A 19,556-nucleotide genomic window follows, 5' to 3' on the forward strand; every position below is an offset into this window, starting at 1 on the left:
GTAGCTTGGTGGTCAGTGGGGTGGGTCTGCAGTCAGCTGAGGCCAGTGTGGCCCCAGAGACCCGGCCACCATCCGCTCTCCAGACGAGGCTCAGGCAAGGGGGCAGGCGGCTCTGCCGGAGCTGACCCGTCCCCCCTGTGTCTCTGCAGGCCCTGCCCTACGTGTGCCTGCTCATCGCCATGCTGTTCTTCATCTACGCCATCATCGGCATGCAGGTGGGTGTGCACGGGGCCGTCGCACGGTAACGATGCAGGTTCGCACTTGGCAACGTTTCTATGAGCCAGGTGCCGTTCTAAGCGCTTTATGAACTTAATCCTCAGAAAGACTCTTCTGTGGCTGAAGCCAGGCAGTGCCACCCGTTGTGGGCAGATGCCCGGCCCTGCTCTCTAGTGGAATCCTGCTGGGCTGTGCTAGGGCGCCGGTGGGCACGATTGCTTGGGTGCTGGGCCCCCACGGTGGTGGAGTGTTTGAGCACATCTGCAAGACGCCGAGCGGCCTGCGGCGCAGCAGCTGGTCATTCTTTTGGCCCAGAGCACTTCTGAAGGACAAGCGTCCCAATCCTGTACAGGAGATTATATACTGTTGAAGGAAAAAGTCAACAGGATCATACCAGGTCACTGTCCTGGTCAAAGTTAGCTTGCATAATTTATCTTTATTTTGTCAAAGAACGCTCTGTCAGCTATTTGGGAAAATGTTTAAAATACACAAAGCAGCGTCCCAGTTGATACCTTTGGCATCTGGCCACTTTCCAATAGTAGGGATGGGAGATGGACTCAAATGTTAATTTGTAGTGGAAGGAGACAGTGTCTAAAGGTTAGCTGAACACTGATTTTTAAACTCTATTTTCAGGGGTTGAAAAGTTGTCTTGCTTAAAATTTGCTGAGATCTGATGCTGTTTAAAACAAATATATATTTTTTTCTTGCTTTGGTCTGTGGGCATACAAAGACATATGTCACTGATCTTTATTTTTGATGTATATAAGATGATTCATAAATTTTCATCTGGATTCCAGATTTTAAGCTACTTAGAGTTAGGGACTCATTTGCATTTCTAACCTTGAAAGAAAGAAATTAAAATGGATAGAAAGCCCATTGTGATGTTTGCACAGAAGTGTAAAGAGAAACGTTCAAGTGACGTATCGGAATATCAGTATAATTACTGGTTTGGAGTCATTGACGACAGAGTGAATTTTAAAACGCTTCCCTTCTTCTGTCTGGCAGAGCCCACCAGAACTTAGCTCTGGGTCCCCCTTTTACTAGTCACGCTGGCAGATCCCTGGACAGGCTCAGAGCCGGAGCCAGCGCACGCTGGGCCGTGGGACAGGGATGCATTGGCCTCTCCAGAGGTTTTCTCTACCCTGGAAATGCACGGACGCTGCTGGAGCTGGAAGCCACCAGCCCCGGCAGCAGTGGTGGCGGCGGCTTCTGTCACGGTTCTCTGGCTAAGGGCAGCGTCCTGTCCCGTGTGGGCGCACACGTGCGCACACCGTCTCCTGCCCGGCTGCAGCTCCTGAAGACCCAGCAGCAGTGGTCTGCAGCCTTCTTCTCCACTTCAGGTGTTTGGAAACATCGCCCTGGACGACGACACCAGCATCAACCGGCACAACAACTTCCGGACGTTTCTACAGGCCTTGATGCTGCTGTTCAGGTGCGCTGTGGGGAGGTGGGTCCAGGCTCAGTGGCTTCTTCACTCAGGGTGGGACCACCCCGCAACCCTGGTCACACTGGCTTCTCCGCAGTGGACCTTTCCAGTTTCTCCTCTTTTTCTGCTTGTTCTTCCCTAAGGGCTCCTGGGCCTCAAGACAGCCTGAAGGGAAGGCCATGAGGAGGTCAGCCTGAGAGCGCCAGGCCGGGCCCGCCTCCTCCACCTCGTCTCTGCTCCCCGGCGGCAGCCGCAGGGCCTCCAGTGGGGCTGCAGCCCGAGAGGTCTGGGAGGACAGAAGGTGTCCAAAGGGCTTTTCTTGGTGTGCCAGCCCCAAGCTTCCCGTCTGCTCACCTTAGTGATTCCGGGGATCTGTGCTGTCAGGAGAAGCAGGGCAGTGGAGAGCTGCTGTCAGCAGCGTGTACCCACTCAGTGGCCCAGGGAACCCAACCGGCCAGAAGTGCCGTGCTGATGGGAGCTGCAGTTCCTGAGGCTCGGGGGTGCAGCCAAGGGGAGCACCAGGGCGGGGCCTGGAGGAGCACCGGCTTGTGTTAGCTCAGAGGCCTTCCTGCGAAGATGTGTGTGGGACGGCTCCCCAGCCATTGCTGTCAGGCGTGGACACCCGTGGACTGGGGCTGTCCACCCCCGTGGCTTGAGAATGCACTTGTGGGCGGAGGCCAGAGAGTTGAATGTGTCTCCCTCCTTCACCATGACCCTAGGAGGGGAGAAGAGAGCTCTTTGTAGTGATTTATGGTGGAGGGGTCCTGACAGCACACCCTGCCTTGGGCCCTTTCCTGAGGTTTCACCATCTGTGTTCACTTACGTAAATGCATCGGGCGGGCTGCTGCCAGGCCCACCCTTGGGGACCCGCAGCACATCTGGCCCAATGCAGATGCGTTTTGGGCACCATGGGAGTTCTTCTTTATATGGAGGGTGAGCTCAGATCAGGCCTGCTTCACTGAGCTGCCTGGAGAGAGTTTTTGACTTGTTCTTTGCAGCAGATGAACAAGCATCCTTAGGCTTACACTTTCCCCAAATAGTGTCGTTTCTCTGGACTTTAGCTATTGCATTAACTTTATTTCTTTGTTGATTAATAGCCTGCCTTGTGCCACAAAAGATATGAAGTGAGCCTTGGTTTTAAGCCTTTGATCTCAGAGATCTCTCTTCCTTCCTCATCTTGGTGTCACATGTGGGCACCCTCATCATTCAGGCCTGGCACGGGCTGAACCAGCCGTTGTCAGTAGGGAGTGGGCCCAGCTTCTGCCCAGGGCTGACCACATAGGGGCACAGGGGGGACCCAGGCCTCTGGCCCACCTGCAGGTCTGGTGCACATCTGGCCCCTGGTGCTGGCCTCACGCGCAGAAGCAAAAGTCCACACAGGAGGGGCCTCTGTAGTAGCTGCTCAGGGCGGGGGTGTTCTTGATGTGTTCGAGAAGCAGTAGAAGCTGGGGTGGCTGGTATGGAGTGAGTGGGGACCATGGCAGGGGGTGAGGCCAGGGAAAGGGCAGGCTGTGGGCAGTCTTGTGGATTTTAACTTTTGCAGGGAGTGAGGGGGTCATTGAGGGGTCACTGATCTTATCCCTGGGCTGCTGGTGGGGAGCGAGCACCAATTAAGAAGCTGTTGCAGCAGCCCAGGGAGGTGGGGGTAGTACGTGTCTGGCTGGTTTGAAGGCCGATGAGCTGATGATCAAGACGTGGTGGGCGAGGTGGCGAGGGTGACTCCCGCGTATTTGGCCTGAGCAGTGGGAAGGATGGAGTCGCTGTGTCCTGAATCCAGGAAGACTGGGTGGCGTTCTGGGGAGATCAGAGCCCACAGAGGGGAGCTCGCCATGGTGCTGACTTCTGGTGCGGTGGATTCTTTCCCGTAACTAGGGCTTTCCCAATTATGATCAGCTTGAAAAGCTAATGCCAGAGGTTTCTTTTTAAGAAGCAACATCTGATACCCAGACCTCACACATGTGCAGGATCCCTGTGGGAAGGAACCCAGCTCTCCTGAACTCCCAGGCTCCCTCCCAGGGCCGGTCCTGGGCCGTCCTTCCTGGGCCTCACGCTCTGCCCTCTTCTCAGGAGCGCCACTGGGGAGGCCTGGCACGAGATCATGCTGTCCTGCCTCAGCAGCCGGGCCTGCGACGAGCTCGCCAATGCCACTGAGTGTGGGAGCGACTTCGCCTACTTCTACTTCGTCTCCTTCATCTTCCTCTGCTCCTTTCTGGTGAGCCCTGGGCATTGTGCCCATCCCATCGCCTGCATCTGCCTGTCTCAGACCACCTTGGGTCCCCCTAGTCTCTTGCTGGTCCCTGATTTTGATCCGTGTCACATGAAAGCTGATTCCATGTTGATGGTCCTCGTTTCCCCAGAGATGAGGACCTCATTAATCCTGAAAGGACCCCCTGGGTAATGAGCTCCTGTGGGCCTGCCTTTACTTCTGTGGAAGGGGTTTTCAGTTTCTGTAGGGCATTTGTCCCTCAGTTCTCAGCTTCTAGAAGGACTTGCACCGTGGTGATAAGATACGAAGCAGCAGAATTCCAGCCAGCCTGCCTGTGGCCCATGAGCTACGGAAGCTCGTGGGGTCAGGTTGGAGGTGTCAGCGGGCCAGGTCCCAGGGTGCGGATTTTATTACAAGTCAGCAGAAGGCTCTGGGACACTGTGAGCAGTGACGTCATCTGCTTGACATTAAAACCTCACTCTGGCTTCTGGCTTCTGGTCAGGAGGGGCTGTAAGTGAGCAGGAGATAATCGGAAGTGACAGTTGGAGAAGGTGGGTGTGAAAGAAGTTGTGTGGACTTGGGCTGCATTGTAAAGGTAGAGCTGACACAATTGATGATTGAACATGAGCATGAGAGAAAAAGAGGGAAAAACGCTGCCTTCTGGGGTTTGCTGGGGCGATGGAGTGAGTGGTTCTTCCCCCGAGGTGGAAAGTTTGGGGAGCCGTGGGCATGGGGATAAGGAGGGAGGGGGTAGAGACACGTGGGGGCCTCTGGGCTGGAGATGTGAATTCGTTGTCATTAGTATTTGGTGTATCCATCAGGCTTGATGATACCCTCTAGGTCCCTGTGTGGTTCAGAGACCCACGGCTTAAACATCGCCTGAGCACTGGTTAGAAATGCAGATTCCTGGGTCCCTTCCAAGACTTGCTGTATCAGGATCTCTGGGAGAGGGACCCAGGAATCAGTTTTAACAAGCTCCCCGGGTGATTCTGTGTGTGCTAAATTCGAGGAGCACTGACCTATGGAGAGTGTGGTTTGAGAAGAGTGCTGAAGACTCAGCCCTGGGGGCGTTTAGGAGACAGAAAGGAGCGTGGGGTCCAGAAGTGGATAAGGAGCAGTGAGGCAGGTGAGGGCCAGGAGAGGGCAGTCCCCTAAAAACCAAGGGAAGACAGTGTCCCTAGTGGGAGGGAATCATCAACCATGTGAAATAGTGTTGGGAGGTAAAGTAAAATGATGACTGAGAATTGTTCATGGGGTGTGGAAAGGTAGAAGCCATGGGCGCCCTTCACAGGAACAATTTCTTTGGAGTGTTAGGATCAAAGCCTTACTGCAGCAGGTTCAAGAGATAATAAGAAGCAAAGAGCATAGCAAGAGTGGACAGCTCCTTTCCACAGTGGGCAGTGCTGAGCAGACACTTCAGATTTACAGTCATAACTTTCACGCAGGACCAGCCAGCACAGTTTGTGCTTTTCTCGGGCCATATTCTCTACTTGGCACCATGGGTAGCAAAGTGCATTATTCAGATTTGGGATTTACCAGACAAGGGTAAGGAGGGAGAAAACGATGTGTTTACACACATCATAAGTATACATTATGAGTATACTTATACAAGGTTGAGCCCACCAGGTATACATACATCAAGTATCATTTTAGTGCTGGATGTGGGATCAGGCCTGGGGACAGGAGGGAGGGGAGGGGCGGGGCCACTGGATCAGAGGCCCCCATGGGACACAAGTATTAGATGTAGTGAGCCAGAAGCATAGGAAATGTGGGCAGAGAGCGAGACATCTGTGGTTAAGACTTTGGAGGTGGTAACGGTAATGTTCATTGGTAGTCACTGGTAATGAGTTGTTTTGCACAGCCATACGAGTAAGGGGCTGAGATGATGGCGGGAGGCTGGGGGGAGGTCAAGGATCAGAGAGGCCAGGCAATAGTTGACCCATCTCTGTGGATATTAGCAGCAACAAGAGTTAAGAGTAGATGTGGGGACAAATACAGCAAGTCAGGTGCACATTTCCCAGGAAGCAGGGGGAGGTTGGTAGACCACGAGCCTTAAACGGCACGCTTTTTTCTTAAGAGGATGGAGGGGGATATCAGTGTTTCACCTAGAGCAATGGGAAATGAAGAATGTTCAGGTAAGATGAGGATAAAAGAATTTCTGTTGATGGTGAACTGTGAGTTTTGGAAGGTACAGTAGAAGGTTGGGGTAGTTGGGAAAGGTGTGCATTTGGGACAGATGAGCTTGCATATTGATAGAAAAATACAGAAAAATCTATGAAACTAGTGTTTCACTAGTTGCCAGAAACCAAGGAGAGGATTTGCATGTTGGGGTCATTCCCTGATACCTCAGAAGACCCACTGTGGGCAGTGGGGAAGGAAGGCTTTCTGGAGAGTCACCCATCTTGTAGGTAGTGGGGACATTGGTCTCTATGAAGTTCAAAGACATCTGGTGCTGCAAGAGCCAGCCAATCCATGGGCGCAAGGTTGAGCCCACCAGGTTGGCTTCACTGTGCTCTGGCTGCAGAAATAAGGTTCCATAGAAAGCCACATTCATGATGCCACACCATCCACAGGACCAACACTCCCTGGACACGTCAAGGGTGAGTCGAGGCATGACATTGTTCTATTGATTCCATTCATCCAGCAATTCCACTTCTGAGTATATATCCAAAAGAAATGAAAACAGGGTATTGAAGCAATATCTACACTCCCATATTCATTGCAGCATTATTCACAATAGCAAAGATAGGAAACAACCTAAGTGTCCATCAACAGACGAATGAATATAGAGGATGTGATACACACACACACACACACACACACACACACACAATTGAATAGTATTCAGCCATGAGAAGGAAATCCTGCAATTTGTGACAACATGGATGGACCTTGAGGGCATTATGCTAAATGAAATAAGCCAGACAGAGAAAGACAAATAGTGCATAGTATCACTTATATGTGGAATCTTTTTTTTAAGAAGTCAAAATCATAGAAACAGAGTAGAAAAGTTGTTGCCAGGGCCTGGGGATTGGGGAAATAAGGAGAGGTTGATAAAAGGGTACAAACTTTCAGCTATATAAACAAAGTCTGAGTATCTGATGTAAAACATGGTGAGTATAGTTTTTAAGACTGTATTATATAATTGAAATTTGCTAAGAGAGTAGAACTTAAATGTTCTATCACAAAAAGATAAACGTGAGGTGATAGATGTGTTAGTTAATAGATGGCGGGAATCCTTTCACAATGTATATGTATATCAAATCACCACAATGTACACTTTAAGAATCTTACAATTTTGTCAATTCCACCTTAATAAAGCCTGGGGGTGGGGGACAAGGTGGTGCTGGCATAAGGATAAATATATAGAGCAATGGAATAGGATTGAGAGTCTAGAAGTAAACCCAAACATCTGTGGCCAATTGATTTTTGACAAGGATGCCAAGACCTTTCAATATGGAAAGAACAGTTTCTCTAACAAATGGGGAGGAGCTAACTGGTTATCCACATGCAAAAAAATGAAGTTGGACCCTTACCTCACTCCATGTAAAAAAATTAACTCAAAATTGATCAAAGACCTAAGTGTGAGAACTAAAACTGTAAAACTTTTAGAAGAAAACATAGGGAACCAATCTTCATGACCTCAGATTTGGCAAAGGATTCTTAGATTTGACATCATAATCGCAAGCAAGAAAAGAAAAAAAATAGATAAATTGAACTACTCAAAATTTAATACTTTTGTGCATTAAAGGATATTATAAAAATATGAAAATACAATAGAAGGAATGGGAGAAAATATTTTATAAGGGGTTAATATGCAAAATATATAAAGAACTCCTACAACTCAACAACAAAAAGAGAAACAACCATATAAAAATGGACAAAGAATCAGAATAGTCATTTTTCCAAAGAAGATATTCAACTGGCCAGCCAACAAACACATAAAGACATTCAACATCCTTGGTCATTAAGGAAATGCAAATAAAAACCACAATGAGATACCATTTTGCACTCACGAGGATGGCTAGAATAATTTTTTTCTTTTTTTTAAACAGAAGACACCAACACCTGGTAAGGTGTTGGTGAGGACATGGAGAAATAGGAACTTTTGTACATTGCTGATGGAAATGTAAAAAACAATAGCTTCTGTGGAAAACAGTTTGGAAGTTCCTCAAAAAATTAATCATAAAATTACCATATGACCCAGAAATCCCATTCCTAGGTATGTACACAAGAGAAATGAAATTATATGTCTACACAGAAATTTGTCCATGAATATTTATAGCAGCATTAACCATAACAGCCAAAGGTGGAAACAACCCAAATGTCCATCAGTGGATGAATGGATAAACAAATTGTAGTACATACCTACAAAGGAATATTATTCAGCCATAAACAGGAAGGAAGTTCTGACAAACGCTGCAACATGGATGAACTCTGAAAACATCACACTAAGTGAAAGAAGCCAGACACAAAAGGTCATACACTGTATGGATCTTTTTATTCGAAGTATCCAAAATAGACAAATCTACAGGTACAGAAAGGAGATTGGTGGTTTCTAGGGAATGGGAGGATGGAGGAATAAGGAGTGATTACTTAGGAGTGCAAGATATTCTTTAGGAGTGATGAAAAAAATTTGAAACTAGGGAAGTGGTGGTTGCACAGTATTGTGCGTACACTAAATGCCACTGAATTGTAGACTTAATTGTATGTTAAGTGAATTTCAACTCAATTAAAAAAAAGAAAACAAAATACCTGAGCTGTAGTTCTCTAGAGCCCAAACTATTAAGTCCAAAGTTGCTACTTTCCTTGAAGGTTTACCTGAGAAGGGGAGAGAGTGGGGACCACACAGTGGAGAAGATTAACCTAGACGGCAGGACAGATCATGGACAGGAGATGCTGGGCCTGAATGAGAATGGGGTGGGAGAAGTAGAGAACAGAAGCCTTCAGAGGACAAATACTGGGTTGGGGTTAGCCTGTGGGACCTAGAACTGGGGAAGGATGCTGCTGGTGGTGGTGGCAGTGTACAGGGGGGCTGGGAAGCCCTCTGCAAGGCTGTGGAGGGAGCAGGTTGGGCAGGCGCTGCCTGAGTCAGTGACGTGTGCTGCCCTATCCGCCTCACACGGAGACTTTGGCTGCAGGTGGAGAGGTGGGGGAGGGGGCAGGCTGAGGTCTCTGGATGTCACCTCTTTTCCTTCCTGTCCTGCAGATGTTGAACCTCTTTGTGGCGGTGATCATGGACAATTTTGAGTACCTTACGCGGGACTCTTCCATCCTAGGGCCTCACCACCTGGACGAGTTCATCCGGGTCTGGGCTGAGTACGACCCGGCTGCGTGGTGAGTGAGGCCCCATGCTGCGTGGTCCTCAGGGGTGGTCCCTGCCACCCACGGATCTCAGCACCGGGCTGTGTGTTGAGTGAGCCCCATGGTATGTGGTCCTCAGGGGTGGTCCATGCCACCCACGGATCTCAGCACAGGGCTGTGTGTCGAGTGAGCCCCATGCTACGTGGTCCTCAGGGGTGGTCCCTGCCACCCACGGATGTCGGCACAGGGCTGTGTGTTGAGTGAGCCCCATGCTGCGTGGTCCTCAGGGGTGGTCCCTGCCACCCACGGATCTCAGCACAGGGCTGGTGGCTGCAGACATGTTTCAAGTGAGCGTTCCCCCTTTGGGTTTTGCTTGGGAGTTAGGGTTCCATCCTGCTCCCCGTGGGGTGCTGCTGAGCCCCCTCCCAGGGGGTGCGCTCATTCTCACTCTCGGTATTCTTGTATACAGCTCCCTGCGCTGAGAAATCCTCTTCTCAGACCCTCAGTCCAGCCCTTTGGAGGTTACCTGGGGGTCATGGAAGGTTTTCAGGGGGTTGTGAGACTCAGGGTTCCTACTGAACGGGAGCTCACTGTCTTCTCACATCTGGGGTCGTGGAGAGCGTGTGGAAACAGAGAGGGACCTTCTCTCAGGGCCTCGCCATGCTTGTGAAGCTCTGAGGCCTCTGTGGGCAGAAGTAATGTGGGGCTTAGGACATTCTCCTCTGTGGACTCAGGGCTCTCCCTCCCTGCCACCTCCTTGACGTCAAGAGCCAAGTGCACCTCTGTGTCACCAGCCCAGGCCGCGAATAGAGGGTTCTTGGTAAAGTTTTATTGAAATCAGATGAGCTGCCAGGAAGGGTCTAGTGTGATTGAGGCCCTTTGGTCTTGGTAAAAAAGGGTTACTGCGCTGCTGTTGCGTGAGTGAGGGACGATTCGCTTCCAGACGGAGCAAGGGTGTCCTGTAGGGAGTGGCTTGGGGTCAGGAGGCGGTGGAGACTGTGTTTCGTCAGAGAGTCTTGCGCACCTGTGACGTTTCGTCCTCGGGGTCAGCACGGCAGCGCGGGCCCACCATCTGCCCATTTGTCTGTTCCTTCATCGCTCACTCATTCCCTTGCTCATTTATTCATTCACCCTCTCGATCCGTGACTTGAGGAGTTACTAAGGGTGTACTCTGCAGCAAAACACAGGACGCAGAGGGCCCGAGAGATCTGGCCGTTGGTCAGACCCAGGCCTGCTCTGCGCGCCACTCACAGTGAGCCCGGGAGTGAAGTGTGCGCCAGGGCGGGGGCTCCAGGGGGACGAGAAGACCATGGGGCTGGGGTGCAGCCGCTTGCCGCCTCCTCTCCCTCCGGCTCCCCGGCCTGCCCGTGTCCCTGCGGCGCAGCTCTGTGTTTGGTCACCCTTTGTGTGGTAGAGGCCTGCAGGAGACGGGCAGTGTCCTCGTGGGAGGATCCTGCTGCCCACAGAGCAGCTGGGACTCTGAGTCCAAGTTCAGCGGGGGGAACGCTCTGGAGCTTTCCGACCCTCCAGTCCCCGAAAGCCTGGGAGCTTGGCTGGGCTCCCGTACCCACTTCTTATGCAGTCCCCATGGATCCCCCATCCCATCACAGTGAGGGTCCGGAAGGTGCTATGTGAGGCACTTTCCAGTCCGGGCAGCACCAGGGCCTTGGGGCTCTTCCAGGCCCAGAGCATCTCTGAGTGTGTTCCAGTGTAGTGAAAAATTTCTAGTTTTCACACAGTGTAGAACGAGCCTGGCTGTTATTTGTGGTTCGTGCTGTATGTGATTTTTCACGGTCTTGGAGAGTCCTGTCATTTTTCTGATGCGTCAGCACATTTGCCCACAGCACATGCTGGAGTCCACTGGCTCGGGGTGTTCCTGGGTTCTCTGGTCAGGAAGGCCCAGCCAGATCGGAGGGGAGACTGGCCACACCCAAGGCCTGGCCCTTTCAGGCAGAGGGCGGGAGAGAGTCCAGCTGAGGCAGGACTGAGGCTCATTCCAGGAGGGCCGTCCTGACCGTGGTCTGAGGAGATGCTGCTGCGTCTGGGCATAGTTTTTTCTAGAGGAGAAAACAGAGGTGGTTGTGCAGAGCGTGGCTTGGCCTAACAGGCAAAGGCAAGTCAGCGCAGGCCCGAGAGAGGGGGTAGAGGAGAAAACAGAGGTGGTGTACAGAGCGTGGCTTGGCCTAACAGGCAAAGGCAAGTCAGTGCAGGCCTGAGAGAGGGGGTAGAGGAGAAAACAGAGGTGGTGTACAGAGCGTGGCTTGGCCTAACAGGCAAAGGCAAGTCAGTGCAGGCCTGCGAGAGGGGGATCTTTATGGACTGTAGACCCAGCTCCTCCCCGGTCAGCCCCAGGTGGAGCAGAATTAAGACATACAAGAAGTGGACTTGGGTCAGACTGCAGCTGTGTGATTGTGCATAGAGACGGCTGTTTCCCAAATCCAGGGTTCTAGAACTGGGGCCTCTGGAAGGCATAGGCATTCAGGAATATGGTGAAGTGCTTATGGAAGAGTAGATAGCAAAATGTAAGCCTCGCCCCAGAGCAAGATACCATGCAAGATAACACAAGACCCCCAGTCCGGAAGTCGCACAGACATGACCTGCAACTGACACTCAGACTTGCTTCTCCCACGAGCGGCTGGGGCAGCGGAAGGCTCGGCTGAGGCCGCTGAGCAGGCTGGGTCTGTGCCCCACGACTGGGCAGGACAGAGCGTGCTTTCAGCCTTCAACTAGCCTCTGTGACAGATGCAGGGCCGTGACCATCTTTATTTCCCAGGGACCATCTGCTGTCTCCTCATTCTTGGGGAGGCTGAAACAAAAACAAACTTTATGAAATTTCTTGAGCTTTTGTGTGTGTGTGTGTGTGTGTATTATGTGAGTGTGCACAAGCATGTACATGTGTGTGCTGTCTGTGCACAGGTCTGTGTACACCCGAGTGCATGTGAGTGTGTTTACCTGCAGGCAGGCACATATGTGTGTATGCACGTGTTTTTGCATGTGCAGCACATGTGATTGTGTGCATGTGTGTATGTGACTGCAGTGCATCTTTGCATGTGTGTGTGTACACGTGTGTGAATGCAGGTATGCATGGGCGTGTACATGCACATGTGTGTGTACACATGCATGCTGTGGGGGGAAGAGGAAGGCATGGAGTTGTTGCTTTCTGGTGCCGCCTTCCCCCACCCTCCCTTTTGTTGTTGCCTCAGCACTTTGTGGCGAAGTGTAGAGACTCAAAAGGAGGATCACGACCCCCCTACCATGAGTGACCTGTCTGCTCATCCTCATGTCATCCGTCTGTCCAGTAAACATCCCTGAGCCTGTGCCATGTGCCGGGCCTGGGGTCCACAGTGAAGCAGGCGTGTGCTCTCAGCTCTGCTCAGCCCAGCCGGGCGTGGGGCAGAGGAGCTGCAGGCCGGGTGTATCTGAGGAGGCAGAGATTACATCTGGCTGGTGAGTCAGAGGAGGCGGCGGCTGAGCTGAACCGAAGGAGCAGGGTGGACGGAGCGCGCTCCAGAGGCGCGGTGGGGGCAGAGGGAAGCGGGAGGGGCTGGCTGCCTGGCGAGAGGGGAGGACGCGTTGCAGAGGGGCTGGAAGGGTGGCTGAGCAGCTGGCTTTGACTTTGTTTTATAGACGGAGAGAACAGTTTTGGAATCAGAGTGACAGGATCAGGCCCACACTTTTCCTCTGGTGGCGGCTGAGGGGTTTGATGGCAGAGGAGAGAAGATGAGCCGAGTGGGAACAGGGGTGACTGTAGGGGCTGTGCCTCCGCCAGGCTTCCAGCCTCCTTGTGGTGGTCCCTCGGGCCCACAAGGTTAGCAAGCACCTTGTGTGAGGCCAGAATGGGGCTTCCTCTTCATTCCCTCTTTCCCAGAAGTAAATGCAACACAGTTTGGAGTTGGTTAGACTGAGGGGGCCATCTTGCAGGAAAGGCAAGCGTCAGCGTTGGCCGGGGTGCCCACCCGGGGACAAGGGGGACCCTTAGCCAGACCCGCAGACCCCAGGGAAGGACACGGTGCGCTCAGAGAGGCAGGGATAGTCAGGAGAGCCAGGTGTGCAGAGAAGGCTCGGCCACGGGGGCCCTGGGGGCTCAGGCACTCAGGGAGTGAGGGGAGGGGCGGCCAGACAGCCGTGATCGAGGCCCAGGGGTCGACGGACCAACGGTCGTGCTGTGTGCAGGGTGGACACACAGGGCCCGGCGCTGTTCTGTAGGGAATGTCTCCTGCCTGCAGCGGGCTCTGGAAACTGTCTGCGGGTTGCCGCGCCTCCTGGGGCTCTCCGGCCCAGGCCCCAGCCGGGAGCTGCACGTCCAGCCTCCCCCGGCCCCGCCTCCGGACTGCGCAAGCCTGGGCCGGCGGGACGGGCTCCTGGTGCCTCGGTTGCCATAACCTGTAACATTTCCTTTCCAGTTGCCGGATTCATTATAAGGATATGTACAGTTTGTTGCGTTGTATTGCGCCCCCCGTTGGCTTAGGGAAGAACTGCCCTCGTAGGTTGGCCTACAGGGTTTGCTACTTCCGAGCCTCCGTCTGACATACTCTTCCCTGCCCGACGTGCAAACACAGCACACACTCCCTGCCTGGCTGGGAAGGATGACACCTCACCTCTCACTGCTCCTGCCCTGCCCTGCCCGCACTCCAACCTCCTGGACGCTTTGGTTCCCCATCTAACTCCCGACCCCTCCAGCTGGCTGGGGACAGGCAGCCTCATGAGACAGTGCGCACAAAGCTTTCTGGCCGGGCCGTGAGGATGGGGGCCAGGCCCCACCTGTGCCAAGGAAGCAGGCATCTCACCCGGGTTTGCCTCCGGGCTCTTGAAGGTGGACTGAAGGTCAGACAGTCCAGAGGCCAAGGGCCCCAGAGGAGGCGGGTGTGGGCGCAGGTAGACCAGGAGCAGCTGCCCCTCTGGTCAGGAGAGTCCAACAACCCAGGGGTTTCTGGTTCCTGGGGGGAGGAGAGGGCAGAGGCAGTGGGGGCCCAGAGACAGGTCCTGCTTCACCTCTGGATGGATCCACTCAGCTGAGCCCAGGAGCCCTGGGAGGAGGGCCAGACCCTGGGGTGGATCCACCTGCCACGAGAAGGATGTCCCCCTTCTCTCTTCGGTGGCCTGAACCCACCTGTGTCTCTGGGAGCCCAAGCAGGTCCCGAAGGCAGCCATCCCAGGGGTGGAGGTGAGGCTTCAGGACTGGTGGCCCGTCTGCCTCGGAGGAGACACAGTCAACAACCCCTGGACACCTCGCTGAGTCTGGAGCCTTATCCCTTATGTTGGTCCCAGCCCTTCCTGGCGTGCTGTCAGGAGGGTACAAGAGTGGCACCAAGCCACATCTCACCCCAGCTGCCCCACCCCCCGCGCCAGCAGTCTCCCGTTTCCCACCCAGCCCTGACCCAGCAGCAGCCCTGCCCCGGGCCGGCCTCGGGTGTCTCTGGGCCTGGAGCTGGCCTTGCCCCCGTGGACTTTGTCTCTGGAGCCTTGGGGCCTCTGCCGAGCAGCGTGGCTCTCGCTCTAGTTTTCTGGCCTGCTGTAGACTTCTCTCCACTTTCTAAGCCTCTTGGCTAACTTGGAAGCAAATTGAGCATGAAGGCAAGCTGATGTTTCTGCTGTGGATCTCCAGCCGGCCTTGTTGGTCACTTAACTTGACCAGCTGCCCTGGCATGGTGAAACAGCTCTTTTCCAATTTGGCATTATCCGTGGCTTCTGAAAGTATAAAATCAGAGTTGACAACCCAAAGCCGCCCCGATGCAGCCTGTCATTCCCTCCATGTTCATTAGCTCAGATGCCCCCCTGCCTGCTCCCTGCGTGGGACCAGAGCGCGGAGGTGAGGCTGGGGGCAAGGAGGGGATCGAGCCCAGCAGAGAAATCCCTCATTTTACCTGTTCTGACTTTTGGCATTTAATCCGACGCTGGTTAACTGGGTCTGTTTTCTTGTCTGCTTCCTCCCCCTTCCCTCCTGCTGCACCCCTCCCGTGGACCCCACTCTGCCTCTGTCCTGTGGGCCGGGCCTCCAGTGGGCGCATCAGTTACAATGATATGTTTGAGATGCTGAAACACATGTCCCCGCCCCTGGGGCTGGGGAAGAAATGCCCTGCTCGAGTTGCATACAAGGTAGACCCCACGCCCACACCCCGCAGGCTGTCTGTGCTGGGGCCGGGCTCCCGTGTCTCTTCTGGGGCTTGTCCATCTGTTTGTCTGCTGCTGTGCTGTCTCACTGTTTCTTTCTTTTCTCTGCCCCGACCATCTCTGCTTCCTTCCCAAACAGAGGGAAGCAGACACCACAAGGTGTCTCTGCACTGGCCCCTTGTCCCCCAGGGCTGCCCCTCTGAGAGCCCCCGGGGGGGCTCAGGAAGATGGAGCTGGTGCCCACCATCTGCCCTTTCTCCTTCCCTTCTCTTCCCTAGAAAGGAGGGGACAGACCAGCTTTTTTGACGGAGCCTGTTTTTGTTCTGAGCTCAGGACCACCCTCTGCTCCTCTGTCCCCTAAGCCCCTGATGTGGGTGGAGTTGTCCAGCCCGGAGAGTCTGACCCTGGGGGAGCAGCAGCCTGCAAGGCCTCTGCAGGGTGTACCTGAGGAGCCCACCCCCAGCTCCGCATGTGCAGAACTTCCCGGGCTGGGGAGGGAGTGTTGTCTCCAGGGCTTCGTGGGTTCATGGAGCCTTAAGAAGGAAGGGTGCTGGAGAGAGGCATCCTGCCTTCATTCCTGGCGCTCTAGAGGGCCCTGCGGGGTGAGAACAGCCTCTGGGGCCTGGGTGGTCCCATGTCCCTCCCACCCTGCTGCTGAGGGCCCAGCGGGCTGAGCTGCAAGGAGGGGGGTAAACTGAGGACACCGCCAGGCCTCCCTCCCGGGTGGGCAAGCAGGCCACATGGCCCCACCCCCAAGCCTGCTCCCACCTGCCCCTGCATCCTCCATCACCCCCTTGGTGAGTAGGCACCTTCCATCCCTCCAGCGCTCCACCCTCTCAAGAGCCCTCCTGCAGCCCTCAGTTCTCCCGAGACTCAGCCAGCGTGTGCCTGGGGCCTGACTGCTGTCTCCCTCTCTGAGCAGGCTTCCCACCAGAGCTTCCATCTTTCTGATTCTGTCCACGCTGTCTGTCTCTGTGCTCCGATTCTGGGCTTGCATCTATCCCCTGGCTCAGCACAGCCTCTGGGAGCTAAGTGGCTCCTCCAGGCCATGCGCAGACGCCTCTAGTGTCTTCCTCGGTCGTCCCCTGCCCGGCATGCGAGTCAAGCCTGCCTGGAGGTCCTGCATGAAAGGCTGTAGCTTTGTCCCCAAGAAGGAGAGCTGTGTCCACACTGACACCTGGGGCCAGGGTGGGCAGCCAGGGCCGTGACGGGGTAGCCTTTGGAGTTCTTCCCCAGGTGTGCTGGCCAACTCCAAGGTTCTGGCAGTGAAGAGACCAGGTGAGGCCTCGTGGTGGGTGGGAGTGGATGGGCTTGGTGAGCTGGGGAGGGTCCAGGAGATGCAGAGAGTGCCATGTCCAAGAGGGTCTAGGCCCAGGCAGAGACTCCTGTCTGTTTGCCCTGGTCTTGCCCCTCTGCTGCTCCCTGAGATTCCTGGCTCTCCGGGGCCTGGGCAGGCAGAAGGGGCTCTGGTAAAGGTGCCCCGGACGGAGCTCTCCTCTCTTGGAAAACACCTGCTTGCCCCTCCTTCCCGCTGGCCCCTGACTCCCTGACTCCCCGACTCCCCTGGCGTGGAACCCCTCTGCCTCTCCCACTGCCATCGGTGCCGGTCTGCAGGGACACCGTGCTCTGGGAAGCCGTGTGTGTCACACAGGTGACCAGCAAGGTCCTAGGACCACGATTGGAGGTGCCAAGCGGGGCTTTGCCAGCATTAGGGGATGGAGTCTGGGCTCGTGTCTCGAGCCACCTACCCTCCATCAGGCTGAAGACTGGATTTGGTGCCAGGATGCTGGGGGCGGGCCTGGGGGCAGAGAAGGGACAGAGAGGCTGCCCTGTCACAAGGTGCAGGCTTGGCAGAGGGCAGGCAGACCCCATGTGCCCCCACCTCTAGCTCCCATACTGGATGGGAGAGGACAGGGGGCTCACGGTGCCCTGAGGGCTCTACTTGGCAGGCGAGGTGGCCCCCCGACGCTCAGGGCGTTCCAGACACACCTGAGACCCTTTTCCTCCTGGAGATCGCGTAAGTTCTCAGAGCCTCAGGGACACTCCTGTCTCTAGCTCTTCTGTCCTGGAAAATGGAAGAGAGGAAAGGGGGCTGTTCAACTGATGGGGAAACAGGGAGCAAGCTTGCAGGGCCCCCAGTCTGGTCTGAGCACTTGTCTTCCTGTGGGATGGCCCTGGGTCCCCATGCAGCTGGCTGAGCCCGAGGCCCTGTGCAGTCACATCTGTTTGGGTCCTTGCCCCTGGAAGGAGCTGGTCTCTAAGGCTTCCCTTGCTGCCTTGGGCTGGGGGTATCAAGCATCTGTTCCTGGCCCCCTAGCTGGGTGGTGAGAGGCAGAGGCCTTCCCGGGGCTGCGGGTCTCCTCACTGGGAACTGACCTCCGAGCCTGTGGTCTTGGCTGCCCCACCCCTCGTCCAATGCGCCTGTCTGTGGGCTGCCTCAGGGGTCCTGCAGCCCAGACCCCTCTTTAGCCTACGCCACACACTTGTTCTATCATGGGCAGTGGACAAGTGCCCCTCTGGCTGAGACATGCCTGTTTTTTCAGAGGGATCCAGGCTTATGGCCTGGCCTCGTTGTACAAGATGTACGTGGACCTCTACTTTTCTGTAGCCCAGGGAACCCTCAGCTCAGATGAGGGTGGGGGTCCAGGGGTAGTGTGAATGCTGGCAAAACTCCCATCCATCCAGCCTCTCTTGGTCCTGGGCACCTGCAGGGAACACCTCTGGGAGGCCAAGCCCAGCCTCCAGGGCCCTCGAGCACTGTGTAGCCCTGTGGCGGGGGGACCCTGGGAGGCCTGGCGCTGACCTGTCCCCCTTGTCCCCAGCGCCTGGTTCGTATGAACATGCCCATCTCCAACGAGGACATGACCGTCCACTTCACATCCACGCTGATGGCCCTCATCCGGACTGCACTGGAGATCAAGCTGGCTCCAGGTGAGCAAGCCAGCCTTGAGGGAGGGCACGAAGCCAGGGCTGTGTGACCGCCCCCGAGAGCCACCCCAGGCAGCTGTGCAGGGGCGGGAGGAGGGGCCTGTCTAGACTGGATGGAGAACGACTGCCTCTGGCACCTCTGTCAGACTGACCTCGTCCCCTGAAGCCATCCTGCACGTTAGTGCTGCAGTGATCCCATTTTCACGTGAGGAGCTGGGGTGGAGTGAAATTGAATGACTCCAGATTTCCCAGAGTTCTGCAGTGTTGGAGCCAGCGTCACGTGAGCCAGCACCCCTTATGGGGTGGATAGTCTGCCCCTTCCCCACAGTGAGCCCACTGCCCCCATCAGGCCCTCTCCGGAGTTACTGATAGAACTACACAGCCTGAGCCAAATCAAGGAGGAAATGAACCTCCCGCTTGTCCTCCCCTCCCCACTGCATGTGATGACAGCTTCTCCTTCACAGAGAAAATGAGTCACCAGAGGGGCCCTCCCTCCACATTGCCTTCCTCCCTGCATCCGTGCCCTTGAGCTTCGCCCTTTCTTGTGTAACGGATGAGCAGAGGCCAGTCTTCCCGCTTGCACACTCTGCCCTGTTTTCATCATCTACCCAAGGATGTCATGACAGAAATTCTGTATTCTATTTCTTGCCCTGTGAACTTTCTCTCTCTGCTGGATTATTTCTATCAATATGTAAATGTGCTGTTATTTTTCCTATTTTTAGAAAGTTTTTCTCTTCCCCCTCCATCGACTTCTCTCTTTTTCTTTTTTCCTTCTTAGCAACAGGAGACACAGGTCTGCATTGCCTCTGATTTCTCCTTTCCTAGTCTGCAGTCCATCTTTCACAGTGCAAAGCTTTGCTGGAACTGCTCTTGTCAAGCTCCGCAGGGACCTCCCATTCTCAGCCCTTGCATTATGGACCTGTCCACAGCCTTTCCGCAGTTTTCACTCCCTTCTGTGTGAAACCCCTTGTGTCTCTTTTTCTGGCTTCTCCCAACCTCTGAAGGTCACTGTGTGCCTCAGGCATACATTCTAACCTTTTCCCATGGCTTTCAATGTTGTGAATTCCAATTTTGTATTTTTACTCCAGGCCTGCTCCTACACCCCAGGCTTATATACCCCACAAATTATTCACCGTCTGTACTTGGAGGCCCATTGAGCATCCAGAGTTCACGTGCTGACTCTTGAGTTCCAGATACTCCCCAGATTCCTCCCTGTCTCCCATCAGTGGAAACTGCTGTTAGAGTTGCTCAAACCAAAACTTTTGCAGTCATTTTTATCTCCTACTTTTTTTTCTTACCCTACTTCTGATCCATATCTGAACCCTTATAATATCTTCTGACTCCACCTTCAAAATACACTCAGAA

At 54.4% G+C, this 19,556-nt stretch overlaps 1 protein-coding gene across 2 annotated transcripts in view; it reads left to right on the forward strand.

Annotated features, from left to right (window-relative positions):
- The window catches only part of CACNA1B (calcium voltage-gated channel subunit alpha1 B), a 184,987-nt gene that overhangs the window by 153,889 nt on the left and 11,542 nt on the right, over window positions 1-19,556 (forward strand). For both annotated transcript variants that reach the window (XM_036855907.1, XM_036855905.1), the window contains 6 exons: window positions 150-215; window positions 1,557-1,648; window positions 3,710-3,854; window positions 9,058-9,185; window positions 15,152-15,248; window positions 18,086-18,194. In XM_036855907.1, coding sequence (XP_036711802.1) covers window positions 150-215; window positions 1,557-1,648; window positions 3,710-3,854; window positions 9,058-9,185; window positions 15,152-15,248; window positions 18,086-18,194 — 637 coding nt within the window. The remainder of the gene's footprint in view (window positions 1-149; window positions 216-1,556; window positions 1,649-3,709; window positions 3,855-9,057; window positions 9,186-15,151; window positions 15,249-18,085; window positions 18,195-19,556) is intronic.

This window comes from Balaenoptera musculus, chromosome 6, assembly GCF_009873245.2.
Source record: "Balaenoptera musculus isolate JJ_BM4_2016_0621 chromosome 6, mBalMus1.pri.v3, whole genome shotgun sequence".
Taxonomy (NCBI): Eukaryota; Metazoa; Chordata; class Mammalia; order Artiodactyla; family Balaenopteridae; genus Balaenoptera; species Balaenoptera musculus.